Genomic DNA, 21,604 nt, shown 5'->3' with positions numbered 1-21,604 from the left:
CAAACAAACCTAATAATCAGTTTCCTTTCACTTAGTTTTTTTATACTATTTCAATTGATATATGCAGCATTTTAGCGGTCTTGAACCAGGCTTATTTAGTACGAGTTCATTCACAAAACAGCTCAAGGATCAGCGGTCAACACAAGAGCCGTGCATTAGTCATTACATTTAGTTACAGTGAGTCAAAACTCACTTCAAAAAGGAACATCTTTAATTATTTAAGTCAGTGCGGACACTCTGAGTCAGTTGTTTATTGTCAGTATTTGCAGCCATAAATACACAAAAATGACACACCACCATGCGACCATGCAGGTGATCACCTTCAAAATGTCATATCTCCCAACCATCCAGCTGGATCACACACTTCATAAAAGGCTTCAGCTGAATGAGAGGAAGAGAGAAACATGATCTAAAACACAGGGAGCATACAGAACATAAATAACAACAGATGGAAGTACAAGGAAGATAGTAAATGTTTAAGAACACAAAATACTAACATTCATAATGCAGAAGATATTCCTAGTTTGGCACCATTGTACAGGTTTCATTTTGCATGATCGTATGATGAAAATATTCCTGTCGGTGTGTATGAAAACAGTTCTTTGGTAATTGAAGCTCTTAAGTATTCCTCTCCTGTACTTCACTGTAAACTAGATATTCAGCTCATGTTCCACTTTGACATGAAATATTTGGTGGTAGATAATAAAACAAAAACATCATAGTATTACATATTCAGCACATCATGCCGTAAACCCTTAAAATCATGCCTGATGTTTTTGCAAATATTGTTTTGAAATATGTGATAAAATCAATGAATTTCTAAAAAGTGCCTTCATCAACATCATGAGATATTGATTTGAAAAGGAAGCATCCATGTGGCTTCCAGTCACAAAGAGGTTTGCAGTTGATTTTCCAACAACATGCCAAAATTATTGCAAGAGTGGCGAGCACATTCAAACACATTACAGCATGCTCACCAGCTTCTATTGTCTACAGTCAATCTGGAAGTCATTAAACAAACAACCACTTACAAAGGTAGTTGTCTGTGATGATTTACAGGGAGAGGTTAAAATAAAAAAAAGGGAGGGGGTATCTCACGTTGCCTTCATGGTTTTTCTGAGTCAACAGTAGATGGCAGCAAAGTCAAACTAAATACTGAGAAGAAACCTCACCATCAAAGTCTCAGAGATTCCGTAGAAATATCAATAAAAAATGTACTTTAAAGTGGTTAGAGCATATGAAGTAATGAGGAAATTATAAACATGTTTGTTAAACACACGCACACAACTGCATATATGTTAAAAACAATTATAAAATAAAATAAAAATTCATGCATAGTCAAAAGAAAACCTGCTTGGTGGACAGCGTTAACCGCTATGTCCACAAGGCAGCTTTAAAAGATAAAGTGCATCAAGTTAGTCAGTCATGACCTGAGTTAATTAGTTTAACTGCAGGATTTGTTTTCCAAGACAGTTTGTAAAAGGTTGAATTATACAGCAATGATTGGACTTTTCAGCAGTCTCAAGTCTTTAATGCACTGACTGTGGCCTTTTTTGCATTTAATTTCCTTTAATACGTTTACCATATTTTAACTATAAAAGCACTGTACAGTTTCCACATAAAACGTACTGCAGAAGTATTTGGTTCAGCTTTCATTATCAGAAAATCCCTGTAGTGAAATTGCAAAAAAAAAAAAAAGTTTGCACGAGCAAACCTACAGTGTCTTTTCTTTAGGCTGATGCACAAGTACATCCAACACACAGAGAAAATAGAGCCCACAGCATCATCTTTAAAAAGGCAAGTAAATAATAAAAAAGGTGCTCATGCACGGCTACGAATGATAAGAGACAAAGACATATGGAGCCATGTGTGTGGTGGTCAAATATTAACATCTGGGGTCTGCTGAGCGTCTAGATGAGCCTGTGCCCTATGTGCTCCTCCAGCCATAGCAGCAGAGGCTGTATGGAGCTGGGCCCAGCAGGCACTGCCTCTGTGTACATCTGCAGCAGTACCTCTTGTAAAACGAACAGCAGGGGCAAGCTCATGCTCAGTAGCTCATACAGGGATGCATAGTCCTGGGCATTGTCCCTCAGGTGGCCGGCGAGGGCCTGTGCCGTACTACGCACACGTTGGGACAGATACCGTGGGGCGCTACATACAGCACGAGTCACACTCAGGGGCCAGCTCAGGCCTTTCCTTATGAAGGAGCTGAAGGTACCTGCTGAGGATGGACTCTGCAGGTCTGCCGGGCTGCCAGACTCCGAGCTAAGTCCTTCATCAGCACATTGCTCCTGATGTCCGGCTCCAGAACGCATCTAAAACACAGAGGACGTGACAGACAGAGAAGTTAGATATTTGACAGTAAATGTTGCTAGAATAGGATGGACATGTTTAGGAATGCAAAGCACTCACCGAGCGTAGAGACAGATTCCTCCGTAGGTTCGTCCCATTGTTGCGTTGATCGAAATGAAGTTTGCAGTACAATTTCCCTGTGAGATAAAAAAATTTAAATAAATTGTCAGGATAAAAGTAGCTTCATTGAGTTATTATGTGGATTCAATGCTGATGACGGCTGACGATTACGAACCCTGTTCAGAGTCGAAGGCGTGTGCTCCCTGTGGTAGGGCAGAGCTGCAGGTGGAGCAGCGGAAACACTCCCTGTGGAAGTAGAGGCCATCGGCGCAGACCCTCTCCACCATGTAAACACGCCTCGCACATGAGTGACACTTGTCACCTGACGGGGGGAAAGCCCTTCGCACTGAGCCACTCTGTGGGGGAAAACATTTAAATAAAAATCATCCGAGTAGATTTAATCTTTTTTATTCAATGACTACCTCCTTGGGGATATTTTAAGCCACACTTCTATATAAGGGCTCTGTCTGGAAACGTTTTCAGAGGGGGTGACCACTGTCTTCAAAAAAAAATTCAACTGCTCACTGACAAAAAGGAGAACACATTTAGAGAAAGCAAGTAAGATAATTATAGAAAGGAGATAATCACAAGGTTGTGTAAATAAACACAGGTGGTACAGTGAGAAAGTCGATCATGTCTAAATAGTTTCAACAATTGCTCTTCGGGAATCAAATTGGAACTAAACATAAAAAAAGTGGATTTTAATGTGTACCAGGAGTAGGTCCTTTACATTAAACTAGTGTAAGTCCTGCTGTAACATCTGGCTGTGGAGTCAAGGCAGGCTGTTTGGGATGGGTGGAGAAGAGAAAACCCACAGAGTGCCACCACAAGAACACACAATTCTCTTCTGAGGCCTGCTGGTAATTAAAAGCACAAGGGGCTGAAACAGCAGTTCAAAGCAAAGCTCTCATGCAAAGCAATAGACCTTTTGCACAAATCTGTCGATTTTAATTAGGGAGACACTCGACAAAAATGCGAACTGTGGGCCAAGATGCTTGTTTGTTTAAGCTGTTTTAGAATACATTAATGTATAAGCTACGTTGAGCTTTCAAGACACATCACGAACATGAACTCTTCTTGCCTGTTTCTGGCAACCTGGAGAACTCTGTCGGTTCATTACGTGTCATTTGATAATTCATTTAAAAAGTTATACGTTAAAGGTGCTGTAAGCGGAATGGTTCTTTTAGCTAACTTCCTGTCAGATACTGCAGTTAGCAATCCCCTCGCTCGTCCCTACGTCACCACATTAATGCACTGCGGTCTTCAAGCAGCAAGTTATCTAACATCATCTCAGATCCATAAATGTGATAAAACATGATAAAAACCATCAAAACAGACATTGGGAAGGATCTTTACCGGCTCCGCCATTGTAGGCGCATACACGTTCACCCATCTGTTGCTCTGGCGTGCACCGGCAGTGAGACCATGGAGTGTATATATATGAGTGAGACGAGTGTCGGTTTGTAGCGTTCTCTCTTCTGATTGGATAAAAATTTCGGGATACTCCAATAAATTAATTTGCCGATTACATGCAAAGCAGCTGACTGGGAAATCGGCTTTATGAAACGCGCACATTATGTAAGTGATCACTGTATGAATAAAGAACGATTTTACACTTATATTAACATAAATAAACCGCTTACTTCACCTTTAAGTCTTCACTGGATTTTTTTTTTACAATTGAATTATTATTGTATCATTTCCAGAACTTAGGTATATCCAAGTGTCAACAAATTCTCAGTTGTACACAATCATTAACAAGAGCGAAAACTGGTTGCATTCAACACTTGTGAACTCAAATTTCCACATGCAAATACACACACTGTGAGGGGCAGGTAGTGCAAAACGCAAGCCCGGCTAGGGGCTTACAGATCAAGCTGGAGATAGTCACCTTGAGCACAGCTGAGCTCTCTGCCGAGATCAAGCCCCTAAGGTGAACGGCTTTCTCCTTTACACTCTTTGCGTGAAACTCTCTAGCTTGTTGTGTCTGAGCTTTTTTCTGCAGGAGCACAGGAACACAAGACAAGCCATCAGTCTCGCCTCCTCGGCACAATGAGACACATTCTCCCACAACAACAACAACGGTGTAGCTTTCTGTGTGTGGACATAGCAAGACGGACTAATAACTATTTAATAAGCGCTACTAAGTTAAAGGATGAAAGACCCTTCTGTTCTATTCGCCCACTTAGAAGCAGGATTTGAGAGGAAAGTGTGTTTTGTCTGGAGGCGAACAATTAGGTCATTGTGAAGAACGAGGGCAGCCTTATTACATTAATTTCACAACCCACTTGATGTGTTACTCATAATGTACTGTATCAGAAAACTGAGACAGCCACACAGACCTGGCAGAGAAATGTTGGTTCAGCCAAAGACTATCTACATTAATATAAACCTGAAATATTGCAGTCTTTAATGCTAAAGTGAGTCAAAGCCTACAAAGGAGAGGGGGTGAGGATCAATATGACTCTCAAAGGTATGTTAATTATGGAGCTGCTGGAGCCAGAGGATGGTCAGCCTAGCTTAGCATAAAGACTGGAAACAGGTGGGAACAGCTAGCCAGGCTCTTCACAAAGTTAAAAAGAAATCTAAATCTAAGGTTTATCCAACCACCCGACACTTCTGTGCCCTGTCTCCACTGGCAGCACGGTATCTGGCTGATGTTAGCCAGAACAAATGTACAGCATTTTCTCAAGACAGGAATTGGCACTTTCAATTTGGTTTAAGCAAATGAGAAAGATTGTGTTAACTCGTCCGCTTTTGGTATGTGTATATTTTAAACTTACAGAAAGCCGGACTATCCGTTTCCCTTGCTTCCAGTCTTTATGCTGAGCTAAGATAAGCACCACCCGATTCCAGCTCTGTAGCCTTCTTGACACAGGCATGAGAGTTGTGTCAATCTTTTCATCTTGACAGGAATAGGTGCATTTCCCAAAAAGACTAACGTCTACATTAAGGATAATTACAAACACTGTTCGAAGCAAATTGTCATCAATAAAAAAAAATAAGGTCTGGCAATCAACACTTGGAGAGAGTTGAAAGCAACATGAAAGATTTAACTGAGCTCCAAAAATAGGCAAAGTCATTTGTGTTCAATTTGCATCGGTCAAAACAACATAATTATGGCAATTTTTGCAATAGTGATTTAGCTGAACGTTATTTGGATTCTCTATTGTACTTCAAGACATTTGACGGAACATGTGGAACTGAATTTGAAAACACATCAACATAAAAAATAAACTCAGTTCTACACTCAAGTTTTGCAGTGTTGCTGGGAGCCAACCAGGCAGGCTCTTGGCAAGTCAGAATTATCAAAATAGCTTATTTCTCAGTCGTAAGCCTTTGTCTGCAGCCTGGCCCTGGTCAACCTGTTCGACAAACAGACTCAGACTGGCCACTAATCCGCCTGTGTGTGTGTGTGTGTGTGTGTGTGTGTGTGTGTGTGTGTGTGTGTGTGCGTGCGTGCGTGCGTGCGTGCGTGTGTGTGTGTGTGTGTGTGTGTGTGTGTGTGTGCGTGCGTGTGTGTGTGTGTGGGGCTGTCTCTGCTCCTGCCAGGTCTTCGGGCCTGTTCTTGCCATTTTCGTCAGGCTGGATAATTTTGGGGGCTGACTTCACCGTTTACCATATGACTACACATTACACAAGCCTAAATGTATAATCATCAGGGCATAATATATACTCAATATAACATTCACTCTGGGGACTTTAAAGGGGGATCGGAACATGCAACAGATCACAGAGTTTAGAATGAGGACAGAGAAGAAAAAGATGTGAAGGAGGAGATAGTGATCACCTCAGAAATGTGTTCATCCACCTCCCTGAGGCGCTGCAGGACTCTCGACATGAAATGTATTGCTGATCGGCAGGAGGGAGGAGGAGAGGCAGTGGGGTCTGCACTCTCAGGCTCAGGCTCAGGCTTGCTTTCAGCCGGCGTTTGATCAACATGCCTGAGCCTCACTACAGAAAATGGATGCTGGGGATCAGGCTGGAGCTGGAGCTGCGGTTTAGGCAGAGTCTTTGGAGGGGGGCGGACTAAGTGTTGGGCTGCTTTTCTGATACTGATTTCAAACTGAAAAGGGATAATGTACAAGAGTGCACTCGTAAGCTGTGGTAGAACTCATGTTCCAGCAACACAAACAGTGAAGCTTGAAACTCTTATTTTTATTTTACTTAAAAAGATGTAGATCACTTAAAGAACCATACAGGTGGTTTTACTTCATAAATAGTGCCAGTTTCAAAGCATAGCACATAGTTTATTAAGGCGTTAGCCATGCCTGGAAATCAACTTGCATATGTAATTATTACAGTGAATATTTCTGTTGGCTTTGTATTTTGCCAAAGTTATGTAATCATCACATGGTACTGCAGTTGCAAGCAGAAACGGTTCTAAAACTTTCTCCATGGGTCATTCAAGAACTAAAGGAGTTTGACATCTGAGACCTGTGAGCCAACTGCTACATTAAAGTTCACATGATAATTTTCCTTGTCACTTGTTTCTGCTTTTGATTGCCTTGTTGGTATGATATTCCAAAAGCTAAATAAATATTATGCTTTGAAATTAGGGACTGAACAGGTATTTTGTCTGTTTATTGTCTAGTCTTTTAAGATGAATTGGCAAACATTATGTATACAATACTGTGTTGTTTTCTTATTATAAAGACACAGTCCACTCCATTCTATAAACAAATGGAAATGAATCCTCTTTGGGATGTTAGATGTTAGCCTGAAAATTAAGAAAAATCGAAGAAATTTAAACTGTTTGTGTGACCCTGAAAGCTGGAACATTTTAGTCACGGTTCAGTCACACTTTAACATGTAAGTCTCAAAATGTTCTCCAATTTTTATTTATAACAGAATCATTACAGTCATTTGAATGTGCCATCATCAATTAAGTCAATTCACTTCCATGTCAGCTTTGTCAAAAAACAAATTTGAATACTATTCACAATTTTGTGGAAGTCTTCACACGAACATTTATACTGTTGACCAATCATCCATACAGCCTTGACTTTACTGTATTTGCAGCTTTGAGCCTAGTTTTGTGGGGGATGGAAAATTAGGGTTTAAATCAGCCAGGGCGAAGGACTGTAAAACCACCAGTATGGTCAATTAAATATCAAAAAGAGCTCATATTTGAGGTAAATTATATAATTTGAGCTTTACACATGATCATTGCGTATGTGTTAATGGTATATGTCTTAGGACAGTAGGACAGAATTATCATAAAAAATAAACTTTCTCTTCATGTGAAGCTTTACAGAATGGGACTACTTTTTCAAGACTGTCCTGATATATTTTGTGTGTTTGCCTTGTGGCGGCCCCACAACTGCCCACACTACCTGTATCTCAGGAGGAGGTTTAGGAGGAACAGGAGGCCTGACTTTAATGTGCACCCTCTCAGTCAGCTCAAGAGTCTGCAGTGGGGCAGAGGACTTCTCACAGTCGGACTGAGATTTTGCAGGAAAGGTTTGAAAGGCCGTTAAAATACACAAGGTACAGAAATAGAAAAGGATGAAAAGAAGAAAATCTGGAAATAACAGACAAGAGAAAACATTAACAAAAGGAAGGTTTGGTCAGATTAAGACCACAGACCACTGTCAGAGCTCCAGCTCACAATGGGAGATTAAAAACACATGAATAATCTAGGAAAAAAGGGAAAATGGCCATTTCTAATTACATGCAGGCAGAAAAGATGTATGAATTATTGGTCAGTACATAAATAGACAAATCGATACATAAATAAAGTTTATTCATACATACTGTATACAGTACACTTATTTACAGCCTTGAATCCATAGTCCTACAGCATTGTTCTGTTTTTTTTTCATACCTGTGTTCTCCGGACAGCGTAGCTGGGTGTGCTTTCAAACTTGGCGAGCAACTGGGTTGCCATTGAGCGCACTTTGTTTTCCTTGGGCTCTTGTTCCTCTTGCACTGAGGGGCCATTACTTGACAGATTGGTGGCCTAACGAAAGACAACAGACAACATCCAACTGCATCAACAATATTTATTTTATATAATGGTTTGGTTTGACATTAAAAAAACTTAAACAACAAACCTCCTCCAAATAACTGCAGAATTTCCGCCTTCTTTTGTAAATGGGATCTGTACCGTCCGGCTTCTTTTCATCCTGAAAGTACACGACAAGGAATAAGACTGACTATATAACAATCAAAAGAAAAATACATCCCATTTGGTTATTGCATTTTAAACTCATTGAAGTAAGACACTGTATGCAGATCAGATAAAGGCAACTGGAGATGGAAAAAGGCAAAGACAGTAAAATTGTTGTATTAGTACATCAGATTTAAACGTCTCATCAGTACCTTTGGGACCCGTTTCCGAGCCAGTGTGAGATTGAGCCCATTGTTGTTACTCCTGACTTCTTTTGAGGGATAATCTTCATTGTTTTCATCCACTCCTCTGGAGCCTAAAGTGTAACACAGGCCTGCATTAGACTTTTCAGAGATTCCATAGTGTGCAGCCATAAATAATGACCATATCGATTAGGAAAGTTACATGAGTGGTCTGGTAAAAAAAAAAGAGAGTTGGTGTGGAGAGAAACGTTCCACTAAGAAAATGAAGCCTTTCTGAAAGGCTCAGCTGCATGTCATAGGAAGGTCAAAGGTTGGCTGAGGTTAAACAAAACAACACCATGTGGGTAAGCATTGAATAGACCTTCAGGAGAGACAGGCAGCCTTCATATTGTCAGGAATCTAAGACTATTACAGCTCTGGTAAAGAGATACGCATTCCTCTCATGCCACTATGAAGGCTAAATGGACTCAACAATGCACACAATTTTCCACATGAAAACCAAATTAAATTCAATAACTTTTCTGCTTCACTGGAATTTCTTATTTTGTTGTTTGTACATATTTGAGACAGACAATACTGTGAAGAAGACGAGGACCAGACTCAAAGAAAACGACAACAACAGTAACAACAGGCATCACTAACTAATAAACCCAAGTCGATGTCGATGATTCAAGCTGATTTAAACGGGCACCTATTATGCTTCGGCGTCCTTTCTGACCCATAAATGGTGGTGGACGACAATCTGCAGTGTGGAAGGGTCAGAAGCACAAGCTGTAAGTATCAGTGTCCTGCCTGTTTTTGTTTTGTGTCATTTATCGGAAAAAAGGGGTTGAGTACAGTCTCAGTGTGTACACAGATTTAAGTTTTCAATTGAGCTGGGGTGACCAATTACAGTGGGCTCGGCTAGAGTTTGGGGTTCAAGAGGAACAGAGGAACATATCATTTTGAGAGAACGCTAAAAATGCACGAAAGAGAGGGACATTTTCCGCAAGATCTAACGAGTTTCGGTAAATCTTGTCTAGCAGCTCTTTTTGTGTTAGTAGTCCAACACAAAAAGAAAGACCCAGAAATGAGTATGATATGTCCGTACAGTAGAGTAGAGTAGAGTAGAATAGAGTACCTGAGGCAGGCAGAGGCGTGCCACGGAACAGCTCGTAGAACTTGGACAGGTACGAGTTCATCTGGGTCTTATCTAGCTCCTGGTCGCTGCTCAGCTCACTCACAGACGTGAACGGTCGGATCCCAAATTCTCGCTCGCTGATGTCAAAGGCCAGCTGGAGGTTTGCAGCGTGGTCTTCTTCATTTAATGAGTCGAAATCTCTGATGGAAAAAATAAAGTAAAGATGGCATGAGTGAGAGGATGGTAATACAATTAAAGATTCAGGCTACAGTACGTATGCCGTGGCAAAGAAGCTGGAAAAGTACATACAGTATAATTACTGGCTCAGCCTACGTGTCAATTTTCCTTGAGATTTATCCTGAGCTGTCAGTTATTGACCATTTACTGTATATCTGTCTGTGTTTTGGTTAACATTTTCCATGATCACTCTGAAATGCATTTATTAAAAAAATAAAAATATTATTTCTTAAAAAATTAAATCATATCCTGACAGACTCATGTCTACATGTAGGTGTCAGATGACTGACAGTGAGCTCAAGATAATAGGCAGACTGATATGAAAGCGGTTAACATGAGCACAATAGAATGACTTTACACCCTGCAGATTAATATGTTTCTAAGATTACAGGCACTTATGGCATCACATTACTTCAAATGGGAAAAAACAGGAGTCTGTCTGTATCTACACTGACGGTGTGCAGGCACCGCTGTTAGCAATGCAAAGAAGGGAGCAGTAACCTAGCAGCAGCACACACAAACATTGGCGTAATTCTGTAAGTTCAGAAGCCCAATGGTTCTTCTTTGAACCTACTCCCCTCTCAGTCTGCTTTGCTGACAGGCATGTGCTGCATATGGAGGAGGGAACGGTGGAAAAATGCCGCTGGTTCCTGGAAGCTTACAGAAGCACGTCATGAAATTGTAGTTGCATGTGGCAAAGTACGAAGGCAATAATTAAAGAGCGATTGGATATAATTATATTGGTAAATACACTAATTATACATTAACGCTGACTAATCCTAAGGCAGTGTAAAGCAGTGTAACCCCAAAAAGTGGACAATAAGGTGCAGTTTTTCTGTTTTTTAAAGGAGGATTTTGTCCTACAAATGGGTACCAAAGCACACCAAGTCCTACATGAGTTGTGTTTTTTCTGCACTTATTTAGAATTAGATACTACATCCACATTAACGCATGTGCTGGAACAACCAATATTTATTTCAAATTAGTTGGTAAGCTCATGGGCAAACAGCTCCAGGGTAAAAAACTAATTGTGAAATGTACACAGCTATACTATTTGCAGCCAATACTACCAGCAAACTTAAGTATAGGGCAGCTATGTATGCATTCTTGTGAAGTCACATCCATCAGCCCTCTAAGAAAAAAAGGGTCAAGTGTTTTACAAGTCGTGTGGAGGAGGTAGAGAGCGCAGCAGAAAACACACATAGATCAAAGAGTTGCTCTCATACCGAACATATTTAACACACCCATAGGAGATGGATTTCCTCACGAGTAGTTGTTACAAAGGGGTGAATATTACAGAAAAACTGGTTTGTTCATAGGAGTGTGTGCGTCTGCATTAAAATCAACACGATAAGATGATGCAAATGATACCATGCCGGTGTCAATGTAATCTGGTGGGTGTGTCACGTACATCAGCTGGGGTTTGAACCTGTGGATGAGGGCACACAGGGCGATGCCGCTTCTCCAAGAAGACGTCAAGTCTGTGATCATCACATTCCTGTAGCCCTCTGTCTGCTTCTGGCACCAAGTGAGAAGCCTCGTCGGTCTGATCTCGGACTCTACAAAAGTAGCACAGAAAGTCGAGATTTTTCTTCAAAAAACAACGCAAGTTCGTCACATAACCTTTCCTAGCCAAGCAGTCTGTAATAGATAACAAAAATTCCCGCTTTACTATTTGTTACCAGAACATATGTCATCCGATTTTGAACTCTGCAGCATTGAAATTAAATAACCTTACAAAAAGAAGCAAGAATGCAGACTTTCTGCCTTGCATACATTTTATCGGGACGTTTTATGTATGCCTCCTCCCAGTGATCCAACAAGTATAAACAAGCCTTCATTTTGTGTTTGCTCACCAAGCTAACGTTCATTCTTGTCACTCACTGCTTCTTACAGTTAGACAAGAAAAAGAGAAAGCTACTGGCCAAGGTGTTGTTCATAGCAGGATCATTTCAAGCACACATGCTTTGAAATATACTAGTTTCACTCATAGAAACAACACACAGGAATCCGTCAATCCGTCAAGCATACCTCGTCTGCAGAGATTGACGGGCCGTCGTATGGTAGCAGCGCGCTCCAGTGAGCAGGCATTCAGCTCTCCAGTGATGTACAAGTGACGCACCTGAAACAGGCATGAGAGGGGAAAATCATCACTGTCATCTGTCATGTCACATTTTAGAAGATGTGAATATTTGTGAGAGAAAAAAACGAAGCCGATAACTAATGACAGACAGTAAGAATCTGTAAAAGCGAGAACTCTCTCTCTCTCTCTCACCTGCTGTGGCCTGACACAGGAGGAGTTGAGGTTTGGGTATCTAGTCCCAGGGTCTATGGTGTACTGCTCAAAGTTTTTGGCAATGTTTTCAGGCGTTGTCTGTGGAAGTAGCCTGTAAAGACTCTCCCTATAGAAACAGAAGAAAAAAACATTGCAAAACAGTGTTATTTATAGATCTTTAAGGTGGCAGGGCTTATTCAGGCTTAGAGTGTCTAAACATACAATACTTATGGTATTTAAATACAGGTATGCAGACACACACTTCTCAAACATTACATGTTTGAGCATGTGCTTGTGTGTAAGTTTGTGTTTGTGCGTGTGTGTGTGTATGCGTGTACCTCTCTGCGAGCACTTCCAGGACCGTCCGACCCTGAGCCCAGCTCTTTACCATCCAGGCCGTGTCAAAGGCAGCCAGGAAGCCTCTAGCGCAACCCGTCCCCATTGGCCAGAAGGGCTGCAAAGTAGCACACAACAAATACATGAATAGTATGAATAGTATGAATATGACTGTGTGTCAGTGAACATGAGGAGACAAAACAAGACCCACATTCCATTACTTATAGATAACAAAATCACCATTGCAAATATGGTGCACTAAATATAGTTAGGTATGCGATGACATGATTTTGAAACACTTTTTATTTTTATTGCTCAATCAAAATAAAACACTACACGTGGTCTAATGTAGACACACATTACACAATATACATAACGTCAGACAAGCTTTATATTGCACAAGTGAATTAGGGGTTGGATATAATGGAGAAATTCATGTTTGGGTGTGGTGTGTCAGTGTCTTTTTAGGAGAAGAGGTGAGCATTTTGGGAGTAAAGAGTTAAGTTTACAAAAGGAAAGCACATACAGTACGTCTAATTCAAATGGAGTGAAAAGATAGATAAAAGGAGAAAAAAGTTAAAAAGTAAATGCTGTGTTTTGTCACTGCTTACAAAAACAGTTATTTTTGGACAGTCCTGCAAAGGGCCAAAATTATTTTCTGTAATGCTAGAAGTCATGGTTTGCTTTGTAGGGTCAGGTATCAAAGTGCAAAAAAAAAGCAGATCAGACTTTTTACAAAACTTTATAATAATGGCCCTCTTTGAGAGAGCCATCTTTAATATCTCTCTGAATTAAATGATGAGCCTTGCGAAGGACTCCCCTCTCACCCTACAACAGCATCTGGCCAGAGCAAACGGAGCGGCCAAGCCATGACTACCAGATTGTGTAACAATAACCCCCTATACGCCCACCTGAACTGGGGTCAGTGGAATTTACATTAGATGTCTAGAGCTTTCTCACCTCTAGCAGACTGTCTCCGACCAGCGTCACCAGCAGCTGGTGTCCAAACCTCTCCCTGACCAGAGCGGCGTTCTCAGAGGCGTGCATGCTTGTGAAGTCAAACATTGCTACGTCTGGCTGTCCGTAGTGGTTTATGGCATAATCCAGCGTGGGGAGTTGGTAGTTGGTGCCAAAGTCAGCAGCCTCCCGGGCGTAGCACAGGAGAGCTTCCTGGTTGACGTTTTCACTGCTCAGCAGCATCTGGGTGTCTATGTAATCCTGTTGAGCAGAAATATGACAGTCAGGATAAGTTCACACAAGAGATTCATTTCTTTAAGCTACCAAATAAATCAAAATGATCAGCGTCTCTGGTTGTATGATTGGTAGGTATGTGTGTTTGTTATGTTGTTTTATTCTATAGAGACTGCTGACAAAATGTCTCTTGTCTTTTTTCAGAGCTTCTTTATATTCCCTAAGCATACCGAAGTTAAGTAAGAGCCCTACTGCATAAGATAATACATATGAATGAATATATCTTGTGGACATGATATTCTCAAATCTATACAGCCAGCATGGTTCTTGGCCTCCAAACTGAGGCCCACGTCCTAAAGAATTTGGAACATTTAATTGAAATAAATTAAGTTTAAAAAAACTATCGGTGAAAATAATAATATGAAAGGGACACGATGGATCTGTGATCAACTGAAATACACATGTTCTCTTACATGAATGAGGACTCCCTTGTCCATCAGGCTCTGCTTCTTGGCAGTCATGACAAAGTAATGTGTGTTGTCCCTGTAGTACACAATGTTCTCCAGATCGATACCTGCAACAAATTACATGAGGTTTGATAATGGCTTTGGCCCATCCATTTCTAAAAAAATTATTCTGTGAACATATTGCTGTGCCAGCATCCAGGTCTGTATACTGTTGTGAAGTTGTGGAAATATTTCATCAGCAGACAATGATTACAAGCAGCTCAATCAAACAGAACATTTTCTGTGAGATGATTAAAAGTCACAGGTATTTCCTCTGTGTCGTGCACACAACATCCCTGTACACTCATCTGATCGCCAGTGAACACCACAAAGCCCACCTGTCTCCTCTTTGAGGTCCAGGAAGAACTTCTGGTTGAAGATGAAGGCCACACCACTGATCTCCTCCACTTTGGCCTCTGCAGTGGTGTTCCTGTTGATGAAGTTGGCGGTGATGGCGATGGCCAGCTTCCCCCTGAACTCCTTCCTTTTGAAACCTGAGAAAAGAAGAAGACAGTTAGATAAAGACAAAAAAAACACGGGGCCAACCAACTCCATCAGCTGGTCTGTTTAAAACCAAAAGGAAATCTAGCTTTAAGCCATAATTACTGGGCAGTTATTTTGGGATAAGAGGCAGCTTGCCAAGGTGAGCCCTTCTATAACCAAGAAGAACAAAATGCTATCATCAAAGTTAAATGCCTTTTTGCTTAAATAACCTTCAGACTTGCAAGTGTATCAGTAGAAGGGCCACTTTCGTTTTAATGCCACACAACAGTCTTTCACTTGATGAACAACTGACATTCAGTTAGAAAATTCATTAAATATAGAAAGTGAATCAAGCGTCTATTTTGAGTCAGAAAACAGGGACACATGACACATAATTCAAGCCTTATCTTAATGATAACTTTCCCAATCAAAACCAAAAAAACACCAAAAGAAATCAGATAGAGATTTACTGTAGCTAGTGCAGAAAAGTAGCTGAAAAGCAGTCTGGCTGTGGGGGGAAAATCATTTCTCCCAGGATCCTACATAATTGAAGAATGAGCTAAACATCTTGTCCTTCCCCCCAAAAATGCCCTTTTTAGGAATAAGCATCTGATGCGAATTGGTTGTTAGATGACAGCATTGTTAGGAGAGAGGCCGAAATAGTGAGACCGAGAGGCAGAGAGTCCAGTGTGCACGCATATCAGCTGCTGCACTGAGCCCCCCAGCTCTGCTCTATTGACGTAAAGTGATTGATCTATATCTGTTCCCACTGGCGAGAGATAGTAGAAGTCTACATAAGGTGAGTTTCGTTTATATCTTCACAACAAAAGAATAATGCAGAACAAGACACTGACTCAATCATGTCTTTTTTCTTCCACATGATGCTTTACAGATTTTCCCAATAAAGCAAAACACATGAACCACCTCACAGTAAACCCATTTCATATTGTTCTTTGAGGCCAAAGAGATCCTAAATGGCATCCAAGCAGTGTGCAACCCTTTTACTGTTTGCCGTCTTCTCACCGTCCAGAGTGTTCCTGCGACCGTCCGCCCCCACCACCACGTCAAACTCAAAGTTACCCACGGGGTGATCAGCAGGTCGGATTGCAGCCCTCCACCCGAGCCCTTAGAGACAGAAGCAAAAAGTATAAAGAATAATCCCCTTTTCAATGGAAACCTCCTAGGAACAATCAGGACAAAGTGTTTGCTATGTTTTGCTCAAGGACACTTCAGCACTGTCTCAGTCAAAACATCTCTCCTTCCTGGACGACCACTCTGCCACGGACATTTCTAAAACATGTGTGTGTTGTTGCTACAATGTCAGTAAAATAAAGAAAACAAATTGCAACATTTAAAAATGGGAAAGTTTAGTGAAGAGATAGCAAAGGACATTATGATGGCTCTTAGTATGTTATTGTTGATCAGAGATGCACAATATCTGCAAAGTCCACTAGATGTAGCCTGTGGACTTAGCAATGTTGGTGTTGCGTGGGTGGGAGACCGGCGCAGTAACAGCGTGGCAGATTGTTGGGCATTATCACCATGTGGAAAATGCATTCCATGAAGTCAAGGGCACAGCTAAGTCTGTCACAGCGGAGCGGAGGGGGGATATGTTTGTGCCTAAACTTAGGCAAAGGCTCTCGTTGTTATCTGTGTAAAATATTACAGCAGAGGAGACAACACGAGACGAGAGTTATTCTCTTCCTCTGAGGCTCTATAGTCCAATGTGGGATGAAAGGGTCAAGCAGTACATGCTACAAAACATTAACATCTTAAGGCAGCTGTGCATTGTTGAGACCCAGTACTTACCCTACATTCCGTTTTAAACAAAGGAAATTCAGTGGTATTAATGTGACAAGAAGGTGCTGTTAATAGCAGGCAAACATGATCGGAGCACTCACAGGGAAGTGAGGCAAAGTACTTGATCTAAATATGATGAAAAACTAGATCAGTGCCAATGTTTGTCTCCTGTTTATTGTTGGCTGTCAAGGAAATTAAATCCTGCAGGATAAGAAGTCCCTTGCTGCCTGCCTCGAACTAGAGTGCCAAACTACAGAGTGGGAGGGTCAGTATATACACTTCCTCAAAAGCAGCAACACACACAGTATATGTCTAAAGCATTGTTGCAGATGCAGCCTTTTGTCTTCATATATGTAGCTTCAACACATTATTAAACTTCTCCAGCCTCGTTCCGATATTTCACGTCCCACTTGTATTGTTTCAAGCTGCTTAAATCTGCCCCCGTCTTCCCGAAGCGTGCAGACCATAACAAGCTTCAGTGGGTGACTATGAAAGTGCTGTGTGGCTGAAGCGAAGGTGTGGATGGATACCTTCATTGTCCTGATCCTCTGTTGGTTCCAACAGCTTCACAAACTCCACGTTGATGTGAAACTCTACAGCGACGATCAGGGCGACCTTCAGTAGGATCAGCTGCAGCTGCTGAATGCCTTTTAGACGCACACACACACACACACACACACACACACACACACACACACACACACACACACACACACACACACACACACACACACACACACACACACACACACACACACACACACACACACACACACACACACACACACACACACACACACGTTATGGTTTGCATATAGATGTAAAGAACACTGCCAAAGGGTTGTGTTTTGTGTTATGTTGTCTTGACACTGTTTAGTGTGAGGCCTGCTCTCCATTAGTCGCTTGGCTCTTTGCTTTTCCTCTTGTTGTTATGTTGGAAAAGATTAAAAAACTATTCTTGCTAATGCACATTAATACAAATATGCATCAACGGTTTGACTGGACTTTCACACAGGTTCACTAGAGGGTTGAGGAAAGGATATACAGAGAATGTCGCTGTGCAGTGTTTGACAGTTACAGCAGCCAGATCACATGAACCAAAAAAAGAAATGTCTCAGTAAGATCCAATATAAAAAGCCAAGTAATATACAAAAATTAATATAAGTTTAATTAAAAGTCAGAGAAGAGAAGATAAGAAAGCTATATCTTATTCTTATAAATGTTTAACTCTTATACTGAGTATAGAAAATAATCTGGGATCAGAAAAGCTTATACAATATGATCAGAGAGGTCAATGAAAAGCAAAAGTTGAAAGCTGTTTGTGTTTATTTTTTGTAAAGTCAAATACTCACTGATGTGGTCAATGGCACCGGCACAGAATTTGCCGTGAAACTTTTTGGCGCCTAGGCCCCTCAGGTCGTGAATGGTGTAGGGCCAGAGGTGCAGCACGTTGTTCCTGGAGAAAGAGTCCCTCTTCTCCATCACCACCACTTTGGCACCCATCAAAGCGAGCTCGATGGCTGTCCGCAGGCCGCACGGGCCCCCTCCGATGATCAGGCACTAAATAAAACAGAGAGAGAGGATGACTGATTGACCTCATTGCCTTCATAAGGCACTGAGAAAGGAGCAGCATCGCGGTGACACATCTAAAATCACAACAGGCTGACATTTTAGCATCCTACTTGTTTATTAAACACCAGGGAGCATTGTAAGGGCTACACAGATCATGAGAGGGAGCAGCACTTTACTGCACCACTGGGGCATTTAAAAGGGTGGAGTGTCTCACTCAAGGACACTTCAGAAGGATAGACAATAACTCTGAGGATCATTCAAGTCTCAAGATGACTTCTCCAGGCCACCCTGTGTGTGTGTGTGTGTGTGTGTGTGTGTGTGTGTGTGTGTGTGTGTGTGTGTGTGTGTGTGTGTGTGTGTGCACGCGAGCGCAAGGGTTGTTAGTAAATCATAGGAGAGTTACACAAGCCTGAAGCAGCGCATTGATCAGGATTGAAATTCCCAAGAGGAATGCAAACTTCTTCCATCAAGCTAAGTCATCATTACAGCCCTAATATATCTAACGGTGGTATTCATGCATCACCACACACCCGAAAAAATGCATGAAGTCAGTACATTGAGGTTACAGCGTCCGTCTGGGAATGTGTGGTTAAACACATGACATCATCCTCTTCAATGATAGATGAAAGAACTGACGCATGTGCGCTGGCGGAGTGTATCTTCTTCCCTGCTAAACATGTCAAGAGGCACTACAACAGAGAACTGTGTAGACAGGAGATGGTGTGTGACATCTGATCCAGAACCGGACCACTTCAAAAGGCTGCCCATGCTGCGCTCAGCGAGGTGGACAGTCTCCTATCTCGATAAAACAGTGCCTGTCATTTATTTTCCTTTGCCCCTTCCCAGGAAAAGGGCTTTTATTTCCACTTCCAGTCATCCAACAGCACAAAGACCTAATCGAAATCCCACCAGTATGCAGGCAGGGGTTTGTGACATATTTGAACAGGAGGGCCTCGCTTCCTGTCATCCTGTGTTTGCGAAGATAGCACCAGGAGGTGCCACCAAAAACAATATCAGTTCTGTGAGACTATGGGGGACTGGGTGCTGTTAAGAGATCACCCAGTGCCCAGCTTACAGAAAATCCCCAAATCATACCCTAAATGGTTCCCTTCCCCTGTATGTAAAAAAAGGGGAAAAAACAAGATGATTGAGGCCTTAGTCATTACATGCTCCCTCTCCGAGTGTGCTGTTGAACTCTGGGGGTTGGAGTTGATGTGGGAGATGAGGAACATAATGTGTCATCATGTATAGCCTGAGGATATCAGGATGAGGTATTCCCAGGTGGTGGAAGCGCTGCCTGGACAAGCCTGCCTGCCGGCCACAATGGTTTCATCCTCTCCTTAGTGCATTGGCTGACAGCCATGGAAGGACGTTAGAAATGTCGTCATTTATGTGCGCAGTGCTAAGTCAGTTTACTCAGATGTGCGATCCCATCGTGCCTATTCCGTATCTAAACTCGTGAAACAATTTTTTTTTTTTTGGTTTATCAGCCATTGGCAGTGACGGGCCGTTTGTTTTAGCCCGTTTCCATTCGCTTGCTATATTATTCCAGATATGAGGCTTTTCCTGGCGGCCTGCTTCACATCTGTTGAGTCAGGACACACACGCTTCCTTTCAGCTTCCCCACCTGTGACCTCTCTCATGTCATCCCGGCTCCTCTATAGCCACATTTGCCCCCCCAGGCCTAATGAACCCTATCTGTCAAGAGTATTTTCCATCTCAGTGGACAGTGCGGTTCATACAAGGAGCCCTTTACTGTCACAGCATCTTGACTGATGTTTTAGGAAACTGGATCTAAATCAATCGTCTGGATTTTGAAATGTTACAATTCAGAGAAAGATTTCAACCACAATCCACCAGAGCCCAAGGTGACGTTGAAGTGAAGCATGTTTTCCTCAACCAGCAGTAAAAACATTTTTTTTTAATTATTAAGTTTATTATGGTATTTGACACAGAAAATCAGCAAATATTCGCATTTGAGAAGCATTTTTCGTCCTAAACATTACTTAAGTTACTAATCAATTCTGAATTTTCTACAGGGTACAAACCAAACCAAGAGACTGTCAAACAGCATGCATGTGTGGTTAAACCAGAGCAGGACAATAACTTAGTTAGGGTGGTGGTCATCTATGGACAGCTCAATTAAAATTGGGGATTTGCATCTATCTTATGGAGCGTGAAGTAGTTTTTCTTTAATATCTACATTTTGAAATAAGACTTTATCTTGAATGTTGCAATCTCTGTAATATAATTGCACCATTTCACCGTGCTCCGATGAAGTGCTGTGTCAAGAATGATTCACAAAATGATATCATGGATAATTAAATCAAAACCAAAGATCAATTTGTAATCTATTTTTGTGCACCATTAAACTTTATGAGAAGGAAAACACACTGGGGCCACGTGTCGGTGTCCATGCAGAAAGCTGTGCCAACAGGCCAATGAAACATGGATGACATCATATCCTTTAAAGATTGCTGCTACAGCGGGAATATTAAGACAATGTGCAGAGGGATTTCACATCTGTCAAATGCCATATAAAACAAGTCGTCACCTTGTGATTCTCCCGAGAGAGGAGAAAATTAGTGAAGTAAAAAGCAGATTGTCCAGCATGTTAGTGATTAAAACAGGCCTTGTGCTGCACATGTGTGGAAGTTAATGGGAAACGTATTACATCTTTCAGAAGAAAAAAATCACTATCTCTTACATTCTCAAACATTTAACTTTTCAATAATTTACACAATCCACTGTTAACACATCTGGTTTACTATTTTGGTACACAGCAACAGCAGCACTTTGTACGTTACACAATAACCCTGTGGATTGTCAGAATGACCAGATCTTACCTAAAGCTTTTGGCTAACAAGGGGAGAGTTGGACTTTCTTCAAGCACTGACCTTCGCTCTTCTCGCCTATTTTGGTTTTGGCCTGAATACGACAGAACCTGTAAAACCCAGCTCACACTGAAGCATTTAAAAGCACACTTTAATAACAACCTGGGCTCCAACCTTTACGGAAGAGCTCATAAAGAGCAGCAGAGCACACCTTCAGTATATAACTGGAGCCAAATAATCATAGTCGCTGAGTGATGCCGTCTGTGTCTCTTGTGCAATAAAAAACACTCTTTCAAGGTGGCGTCGGCTGATGCCTGAAAGGTGACCGCTCTCTGCCAGCTTTTTCCTACTTTCCCTTATCACCTTTACTGCCAAGCGCCCATCCCCAACATCACTACACACTCTGACATGATATATTTGCATCCCCCATTGCAGCTATGTCGTTCTAATATGACTCAGTCAAGAATAGCTCTTGAGTTGCTCTCTTCATAAATGTGTTTAAGGAATTTCGTCCTTTTCTGTA

At 41.6% G+C, this 21,604-nt stretch overlaps 1 protein-coding gene across 3 annotated transcripts in view; it reads right to left on the bottom strand.

Moving 5' to 3' along the window:
- Window positions 1-236: 236 nt before the first annotated feature.
- mical2a (microtubule associated monooxygenase, calponin and LIM domain containing 2a) overlaps window positions 237-21,604 on the bottom strand; it is a 31,364-nt gene continuing 9,996 nt past the window's right edge. Inside the window, exons 3-22 of one of the 3 annotated variants that reach the window (XM_080032560.1) lie at window positions 18,028-18,235; window positions 17,206-17,322; window positions 15,899-16,000; window positions 14,731-14,886; window positions 14,360-14,460; window positions 13,656-13,913; window positions 12,698-12,813; window positions 12,360-12,486; window positions 12,116-12,206; window positions 11,496-11,643; window positions 9,848-10,047; window positions 8,737-8,840; window positions 8,469-8,540; window positions 8,240-8,374; window positions 7,749-7,856; window positions 6,203-6,478; window positions 4,304-4,411; window positions 2,588-2,768; window positions 2,413-2,489; window positions 237-2,315 (exon numbers count right to left, since the gene is read on the bottom strand). In XM_080032560.1, coding sequence (XP_079888686.1) covers window positions 1,911-2,315; window positions 2,413-2,489; window positions 2,588-2,768; window positions 4,304-4,411; window positions 6,203-6,478; window positions 7,749-7,856; window positions 8,240-8,374; window positions 8,469-8,540; window positions 8,737-8,840; window positions 9,848-10,047; window positions 11,496-11,643; window positions 12,116-12,206; window positions 12,360-12,486; window positions 12,698-12,813; window positions 13,656-13,913; window positions 14,360-14,460; window positions 14,731-14,886; window positions 15,899-16,000; window positions 17,206-17,322; window positions 18,028-18,235 — 3,090 coding nt within the window. In that variant the 3' untranslated portion in view covers window positions 237-1,910. The remainder of the gene's footprint in view (window positions 2,316-2,412; window positions 2,490-2,587; window positions 2,769-4,303; window positions 4,412-6,202; window positions 6,479-7,748; window positions 7,857-8,239; window positions 8,375-8,468; window positions 8,541-8,736; window positions 8,841-9,847; window positions 10,048-11,495; window positions 11,644-12,115; window positions 12,207-12,359; window positions 12,487-12,697; window positions 12,814-13,655; window positions 13,914-14,359; window positions 14,461-14,730; window positions 14,887-15,898; window positions 16,001-17,205; window positions 17,323-18,027; window positions 18,236-21,604) is intronic. The other 2 variants (XM_080032561.1, XM_080032562.1) reach the window with 2 other exon arrangements.

This window comes from Ammodytes marinus (assembly GCF_949987685.1).
Source record: "Ammodytes marinus genome assembly, chromosome: 1".
Classification (NCBI taxonomy): domain Eukaryota; kingdom Metazoa; phylum Chordata; class Actinopteri; order Uranoscopiformes; family Ammodytidae; genus Ammodytes; species Ammodytes marinus.
Note: the sequence above shows the minus strand (reverse complement) of the source record. Positions and strands in the feature narration are given on the sequence as shown.